Genomic DNA, 9,062 nt, shown 5'->3' with positions numbered 1-9,062 from the left:
GATTGGCCTAGGGGGGGGATTGTATAGGGATTTTAATAGGGATTTTATAACTTTTCTAAAAATAACAGGCTTATTTAATATATATTTTAATTGTTTTTAGATATTTATTGTATAGTTCCGTTTTTATTGCCTGTAAGCCGCCCTGAGTCCTTCGGGAGAAGGGCGGGATATAAATTAAAGTAATAATAATAATAATAATTGAATAAAACAGAACAAAAACCAGATAATTCTTAACCTACAAACGTATCTAATAAGTGAACAGCATGAACTACTGCAGTGATGGCGAACCTTTTAGAGACCGAGTGCCCAAAAACCGCCCCCGCCCCACCCCCAGGGCCACCCACCGCCTCCACGGCCCACCGCAGATTGCCCAGGCAGCCCAGCAGCGCCATGGCAGCCACACCCTTCGCCCATGCCCCGCAGCATCATCTGCACGCAATGGTGCGCGAGTGCAGTGTCTTCTCCGGGGGAGCTGCTGGTGAGGAGGGGTCCACGGGGGAGGCGGGGCTGGGTCGATGGCGCGCGTGCCCCCAGAGAGGGCTCTGAGTGCCGCCTCTGGCACGCGTGCCATAGGTTCTTCACCACTGAACTACTGCAATCCATTTTCTGTGACCCAGAATTCCTGGATTAAAATCTGTGTTGCAGGCCAGAGAATGTGCAATGTTCCCAGGAAGTACCTGTTCCCAATAAACCCAGTGAGCATCTGTTTGTAGTAAATACCTGTTTAACTCTGATAACTTAGTAACATCAAGTTATAACTTATGCCATTCATTCTGTGAGTGCCCCCATAAAATATTCTTGACAGGTCTAGTATGCCACCATCCCAAAAGATTTCCATCCAGAGCTGGACAGGAAGGCACAGGCCTAATAATAAATCAGCCTTTCCTGACCAGGAGGCCTCAATTGTATGGAGTATACAACTCCCAGAACCAACTTGTTCTACTTCTAACACATATGCAAATAAGTTGGTGAAGGCTGTATTGAATCATATGAAAATATTATGAAAATGATTCTAGAGTTTCTCCAGGTCTACATATTCTGCAGTTACTTAACCTGTCCTCTCTTATTTTTTTATATTCTTTACTATTACTATCATCATCATCATCATCATCATCATCATCATCATCGCTATTTATACAGTCTTACCAGGTAGATTTATGCTACATGTGCTGGCTAATATATAGATTAGCTGAATTTATGGACTTCTTTTTAAGTTGTTTTGAGATCCTTTCTATATACTTGTTTGGGAAATAAATTCTTATAATTCTGAAAAACAAGGTAACCCTGAAACTAAGGAAAACTAAGATTGTGTAAAATGTATTGTATAAGCATGACCCTTTTTAAGAATCTTCATACATTCAGTAAAAACTATGTAAATGCCAATATTTTGGTGAGAAGTGGAACTCATTCAATGCAGCTGCACACTGTAATGAGATCCATCATACCTGAGAGAGCAGAATAATAGTGGAAGAGGACAGCTGTTGCTAAGCAACCTGGGATACATTGCAGGATTTTTAATTACATTTATTTAATTAGTTATGGGTGAAAGAGCCTTTTCTACACTGTGTAGAATCCCCGCCCTATTTGTCCTCAAAATTCATCTTGAATCTCTCAAAAATTAACGAAAATACAGACCTTTGTTATTCTAGCTTCTTCCGCTGACAAGGAAAAAAACCAATTTCACAGAACATTATGAAAGGAGAAGACAAGGGAAAGAAAAACAGTAGAATGTGGAAAAAAAATAGAGGCAATAGAGGCAAATATGGGGACTGAAATACAGATTGCAAGAAGATTCCTGCTTTAAGTCTTCTTCAACCTGGTTCAGATATGTTGGACTACAAATCCTGTAAGATCAGCACATCTGAAGGGTACTAGTTTGGTGAAGGCTATCCTTAGAACTGTTTTATTAAATGTTACTCCTCTCCATGATCAAAGGCAGGAAGTCCTTCCCATTGTATATCATTTAGGAATGGTTGAGATAACAGCAGACCAAGCAAAAAGACCAGGCTGTCTCCATTCAACAGCCTCACTTCCTAAGTGTTTCTCTGCTGCTGAATTTAATGGATGACAAGCTTTATAAGAAAACCTTCTATCTGACTTTGTCCACCAACACCAACACCAACCCCATCAGGTTTTTCCTGAAAACTAGCTTTACAACATAATAACCCTTTTTGGTGGAAGCACATGATGTCAAGGTTCCGACTAATGAAACACTTCAAAGAACTTCCAGGCATGTTTATCCTAAAGCCTTTATTAACAGTGTCAATTTTGTTTAGGTTCAGAAGCTAAGCAAGTTTGGGCTTGGTTAGCATTTGTATGGGAGACCCCAAGAGAATCCCAAGAAAATTTAACAGACAAGCATCCAGATGTGCCCAATTGTCAAGTGTCCAGTTCAACTTGAGGAAATCTTTCCTTTACTTACAAGGTTGTTTTAGCTATATTGTACTCTACACCACACAGAACTGTTTCTAGAGGGGCAATAATTAAATACATTTATAAAGAAAAAGTTAATAGAAACAACATCTATTTTCCTGCATGCAAAGGATAATAGCTCAGGCTTCAAATAAGGAGCAATCCTTTTCTTGGAAACAAGGATTCAGCTTTTTAGGATTATATAAATGCCTGTGCTAATTCCCTTTCTGCTGCACACAGATATAGTTATCAGCAATTCCCCATTCTCTTCAACTGCTCAGCTTTAAATATATAGATATGTCGTGCATCAATTCACCAAGGCCTGTAGGTCTTTCTATACGTTTGTCGAATGAAAGCAGGGGATACTGCACTCTCACATGTTCATCTCTTCCCGATTTTGCTTAAGGCTGTGCTTGTAATGAGGATTTTGATTTTTATGTAAAAGCAAAAACAAGGGAAGAGGAGCCAACCATGTGGAAACTAATCAAGGAGAGAAGCAACCTAGAACTAAGGAGAAACTTCCTGACAGTGAGAACAATTAACCAGTGGAACAACCTGCCTCCAGAAGTGGTGAATGCTCCAACACTGGAAGTTTTTAAGAAGAGACTGGACAGCCATCTGTCCGAAATGGTATAGGGTTTCCTGCATGAGCAGGGGGTTGGACTAGATGACCTCCAAGGTCCCTCCCAACTTTACTATTATTATTATTATTATTATGGATCATCGCACAGTCAGCCAGATGTTCAGACTGGATTTGGCATTTTGTCTACCTATCGAGTCCTTACCCAGGACCTGGGATAGGCAGATGTGGATGTTTGATGGTATTACAGATATCGTCGCAGGATGGAAGCAGTTCCTAGTAAGGCCGCCTTTTGCAATTGACTATTATTATTATTATTATTATTGTTGTTGTTGTTGTTGTTGTTGTTGTTGTTGTTATTATTATTATTATTATTATTATTATTATTATTATTATGTCTGAAGATACTTGGTAAGGAAGAAAGATGCTACAAACACAACAATCTCATTCTCTCAAAAAGCTGAAGAATAGGAAGGACGAATCATATTTAGCCCAGAAATCTCTGCTGGGGCTGGGAAGAACTTTTTTTTGCCTTACCTCTACCACTGTTGTTCTGGCAGCTTTACACATAGGCTGATTGAAATTTCTCGCAGTTTTCCTGTTTGAGAAGAAAGAGCTTAATAGAGCTGCAGTTATCATTTTCTATAATGTCAAGAAACATTAGCAGAACAAAATTCAGAGCATAATCAATTTATAGTTGAAAGGGACTGGCCTTCAGGTCCAAACCCAACATAAATCCCAACCAAAGCAAACCCATTTTGCTATCTAGCTTCTGCTTGAACATAGCCAATAAAGGGACTTCCCTCTGTCCTTCAGGCATTGATTGCTTACATACAAGCCGAACAGGTACGTCCCCCTCAAAAACAATAACAGAGTAAGTTTTAATGGTAAAGTATTGTCCTTGTTTTCAGTCTCATTTTCAACAATTCTCAATTAATCAGTTTTCCGGGTAGGCCTCAACATACTACTGTAATGGAGCCCAGATTATCCATCATAAATCAGAATGGTCGCACTTCGGGGTATCCACATGACTGGAACCAATTATATGACTTTTGCTGAGGTCATTAAGCAAACATTGCGGTCCTTAAGCAAATCAATGTATTCCTACAGCTGTTTTTTGCTGAAAACAAGCCGAACTCCCACCCCCAAAAAAGTCTCTCTTGGGATGGTCCCATTCTTTCATGGAGAGTACTTAGAGAATGATTCAATATAGATCAGAGTTTAAGACAAAGATGTGTGATATCCCTTTGACTGTATATTTATGAACAAATGCATAAGAAATGTTCATACCCTGTAGTTGTAGCAGAGAGGATGGCTGTACTGTAGTAGATAAAATATTAGATGAGTGAAACTATTGAGATTCAACCATGGAAATTCATTAGATAATTTTGGACACGTCACCCTCTCTGAGCCAAGTTGTGGTGGGGATAGAATGAAATCAGATCTTCAAGTAAGCCATAAAGCTTCTGAAGAAAAGATGAAACATGAATCTAACAAATAAATAGCAGATAGACGCATGTTCTCTGCCAACCATGCCAGGACTACCTCTAATGGTTTCTTAGGTTATAGCAATGCAAGATGTTCAGTCAATATTACAAGAATCTTGTTGATAGCAACAATTTGACTAGAAACATCCTGGGATCTCTCTCACTGGTGATTCTCAGACAGAGACTGGAGAGACTTAGCTGGAAATGTTCTAGTTATGGATAGTTTACATTAAACATGGATTTGTTTAGAACAGTGCTGGCTGAGAGATTCTGGGAGTTGCAATCCACACATCTTAATAGCAATAGCACTTAGACTTATATACCGCTTCACAATGCTTTACAGCCCTCTCTAAGAAGTTTACAGAGTCAGCATATTGCCCCCAACAATTTGGGTCCTCATTTTACTGACCTGGGAAGGATGGAAGGCTTGAGCCAGTAAGAAATGAACTGCTGGCAGTTGGCAGAATTAGCCTGCATTCTAATCACTGCACACCAAAGCTCTTAAAGTTACTGGTTTAGAGGGCCTACTATACCTACAACAACCCTCCATCACCTTCTAATTTACAATTCTCTGAGCACTGATGGAGATATCTCGTAAGCTATCTCTATTCTGAATTATAACATCTGGGAACAGTCCTGAAACTAATTACATTATTCCTGGGTTTTAGAAAGAATAACAACATTTCTATCCGGAAGAAAAGATTATAGTTTTAAATTTTAATTCTTAATTCTGCTCTCAGTCTATTTACTATCTTGACATTATTTGAAAAAAATAAGGTTTTTATAACATCATCAGCAAAAACTGGTTCTCTGCTTCTGTTTTGCTAACATTATATGTCTTTTTTTGACAGCATGTCTCCAAATGATGGCATACATCTCTTTAATAGTAAGAAAAGGTGTAATATTAAAACAAGAATACAAGGGAAATTCTAGTTCAGTAGAAGCTGAAAACTACAGCCTTCTACTGCCCTCGTGTGGTTATTTTTGTTTCACGGGTTTGTTCAATACTGTGGAACAGAGCAAGAAGCAAAAGCTGGAGTAAGGTTTTTGCTATTGAAGAACAGCTTTAGGTAGGCAGCATTGGCAACACAGAGATACCGGTAGAAGGACTAAAATATGGGAATAAGATAGCCATGATCACAAGTGGGGAACTTATTTCAACCTCCTGGCCCTTGATGAGCAGAAAGAGCCTAGCTTTGTTATAATCAGATTTTCTTCCTATAGCCATTTTTTTTGAAAAGCAGCCCCACTGCACAGACAGAAGCGCTTGCATTGCTTCAAAGGATTCTGGGACATAATTCAGGACAGGAATCCACAACCTTCTTCAGGTTGAAAGGCCATACTTGGATTCTCAATGGCAGGCCAGTGGATGCATTCCAAAAATGAATGAGGCTCAGATGCAGAAATGAGTAGGCTAAAACAGTGGATCCCAAACCTGGCAACCCCTCAAAAAGCTTCTTACAACTTGGTTCGCAAGTTCAGATACCCTCTCCCCCCCCCCCCNCCCCCCCCCCCCCATTACGTGACTGCAATTTACATTTTTTTCAAAAACTGGCATTGACTTCCAGTTTTTAGCAACACCCCCTAAATAGCAAACAATTTATTTTATTTGTATCTCAGCTTTATTATTTTTACAAATAACTCAAGGCAGCAAACATATCCAGCACACCTTCCTAGCTCTTATTTTCTCCCATAACAACAACCCTGTGAGGTGAGAGAGGGTGATTGGTCCAGCTTTCATAGCTAAGGAGGGACCTGAATTTAGGGTCTCCTGCTTCTTAGCCTGGTGCTTTAACCACTAGACCAAATTGGGTCTCCAGTTTGCTTAATGACCACCGCACTCAATTATTGCCAAAAGAAGGTCATATAATTGGATTAGTCATATGATGGCCTGCTTTATGAACATTATATATAGTGGCCAAAATTGTGGGAACCTTTTGGGAAAAGTGTATTTTTGAGGTTTGATGGCTAATAACACCACTTTTTTTGGGAGTAGTACCATAAAACTATATATCAATGGAAAGATAATTTAATCAAGAATGTACTGTATTCTATGAAAAGTAATAGCCAAATAACCAGAAAAAGGAAGCACAATTTGCTTAGGTTGATATCAGGTAGCTTTCCTTCATCTGATTGTAGCCAACCAATGAGCATGAGTGTTTAGAGAGCCAATCAGGTGTCATCTTGTTTTGGCAATGAGCCAGTCAAATCACAGTAGGATTCAGTTATTGATGTCATGTATTGAAGCTGAGAGGAGGACATTTGTCTGTGTTATGTGATCGCTATGAAGTTGGTTGGTTTTTTTTGTGTTCTTTCATTTAGTGAGCTTGTAAAACGTAATAAAATTAAAGTAATGATGCAAAGAGTTGACTGGTTGTCCAGAAAGCGATGTAAAATAGTATTATTAAGTGAACAAGGCTACAGTTACAAAGAAATTAGAAGAAAAATTGGTGGAAACATAACTGTACACTTTTCCCAAAAGGTTTCCATAATTTTGGCCACTACTGTAACTTACAGCCATAATGGGCAGCCTCCATTACAGTCATAAGTCAAAGACTGCTTGCAATTTTCTTCTATCAGATGAACAATTTCCATTTGATACCAGCTTTTGGAAAGGTGCTGGAGTTATGGAAAGGTCTTGATGATTTTGGAGAGCTGCTTGCAATTCTAGGGCTGCAGACTCTGCACTCAATACTAAAATATACTGCTGCTGGGTTTTTTGTTTGTTTGTTTGTTTTTAAAATGTATGGTGCCGTTCTTGTTTGAGCAGAACAACTGGGCCTCCCCTATTGCTGCATATGATTAAAACATGCGTCCTAAGAGAAACCAAAAAAAAAATCCTCTAGGCTGTAGAATATTTATATTTCCCAGAAAACTCTTTGAAAGCAAGGTTAAAACATGCTTGCTGTGTGAACATGGCATACCTGAAGATAATATTTCCAGCACGATCAGACTTCCATGCCTTTACTAATGCAAAATCTCCTGTAATTGATTTCTCCATAATGTAATGCCGACCTTCAAATTCCCTCACCTTTAAAAAAAAAAAAAAGGGGGGGGAGAAGATTTTAAAACATTTTAAGATATTTTTTGAAAAGCTTTGCTTTCTTTAAATTATCAGCTCACACTACAATTTAACAATGAAATGAAATGAAAATACCATTGACGGTAATGAAAACTGGGAATTAAATGTGGCAGACTGAATAAAATCAGGAGCCACAATATGATCTGCATGGTGGATTTATAATCTGCTTAATATATTACACTAAGTTAGGATTTATTCAACTTTGTTTTCCTGAACAGGCCTCAAATCATGTTCTCATATTACTGGCAAAGTGTGTTATGTCCTGAATCTGCCTTAACTTTCGAAAGTTTCAAAAAAGCTGTGCCCGCCCTCCTCATTCACACCATCACTCAAATCCACAGGTATTTCACCTCTCTCGGGTCACTAGCCAGGGCAATAGTGCCGTCTTTGTTGTATTTGATTGGAGACCCTCCTTCCTGCACCAAGGTCCCATACCCAGTACTGGTGAAGAAAGCCGGGATGCCAGCTCCTCCTGCTCGGATCCGCTCAGCAAGGGTACCCTAGAAAGAACAAAAGGCTTAATGGCTGGCAAGACAAAAAAAGATGTAAAGAAGGTCTGTAACTCACAACAGTACATCAATTCTTTGACAAACGTTGTTAAGGAACCTTTTCTGCTCTTCTAGGTCCACTGAGATAGTTCCTGAATACAGCAAGAGGATTTGCATAGAATACTCATTCCTAAGAACATGATAGCAGGGTTCCAATATCTCAGGGGCTGCCACAAAGAAGAGGGAGTCAAGCTATTTTCCAAGGCGCCTGAAGGCAGGACAAGCAGCAATGGATGGAAACTGATCAAGGAGAGAAGCAACTTAGAACTAAGGAGAAACTTCCTGACTGTTAGAACAATTAACCAATGGAACAACCTGCCTCCAGAAGCGGTGAATGCTCCAACACTGGAAGTTTTTAAGAAGAGACTGGACAGCCATTTGTCCGAAATGGTATAGGGCAGGGGTAGGCAACCTCGGCTCTTTTATGACTCATGGACTTCAACTCCTAGAATTCCCAAGCTATGCTGACTCGGGAATTCTGGGAGTTGAAGTCCATGAGTCATAAAAGAGCTGAGGTTGCCTACCCCTAGTTTAGGGTTTCCTGCCTGAGCAGAGGGTTGGACTCGATCTCGATGACCTTATTATTAAATGTGGAGCAGAGGTACTCAAGCTTTCCACCTTTTAATATTAGTTTATTACTGTGCAATAATAAGGTCAATGATCAGCAGGGCATCTTAATGTTACCAATATCTCACTTCTGAAACACATGACGTGTGTACATTCCAACCTTTTCTCCATATGTTACTGTTTCTCAAAAATATAAAGAAATCTATTTCCCCAACTATATTTATTATGGGTTTTTCAGGCAAATATGGCTTCTTTGCCATGCTAGTTACAACACATTTCAAATGTGTAGTACTACTTCAGCTTATAGGAATATTCCCAGGATCTGAAGATTTGGAGGAGAAGGCAGCCAGAGCGTGGCTGACTGTGGTTAATTTATTTACTCAGTG

The 9,062-nt window shown here is 39.4% G+C and overlaps 1 protein-coding gene across 1 annotated transcript in view; it reads right to left on the bottom strand.

Moving 5' to 3' along the window:
* OXCT1 (3-oxoacid CoA-transferase 1) overlaps positions 1–9,062 on the bottom strand; it is a 61,738-nt gene that overhangs the window by 26,242 nt on the left and 26,434 nt on the right. Inside the window, exons 5-7 of the mRNA XM_015825260.1 lie at positions 7,912–8,061; positions 7,404–7,510; positions 3,530–3,590 (exon numbers count right to left, since the gene is read on the bottom strand). Coding sequence (XP_015680746.1) covers positions 3,530–3,590; positions 7,404–7,510; positions 7,912–8,061 — 318 coding nt within the window. The remainder of the gene's footprint in view (positions 1–3,529; positions 3,591–7,403; positions 7,511–7,911; positions 8,062–9,062) is intronic.

The sequence above is a fragment of the Protobothrops mucrosquamatus genome, unplaced genomic scaffold, assembly GCF_001527695.2.
Source record: "Protobothrops mucrosquamatus isolate PMUCROS unplaced genomic scaffold, P.Mucros_1.0 scaffold2574, whole genome shotgun sequence".
Lineage (NCBI taxonomy): Eukaryota > Metazoa > Chordata > Lepidosauria > Squamata > Viperidae > Protobothrops > Protobothrops mucrosquamatus.
This window is presented reverse-complemented; position numbering and strand designations above follow the sequence as displayed.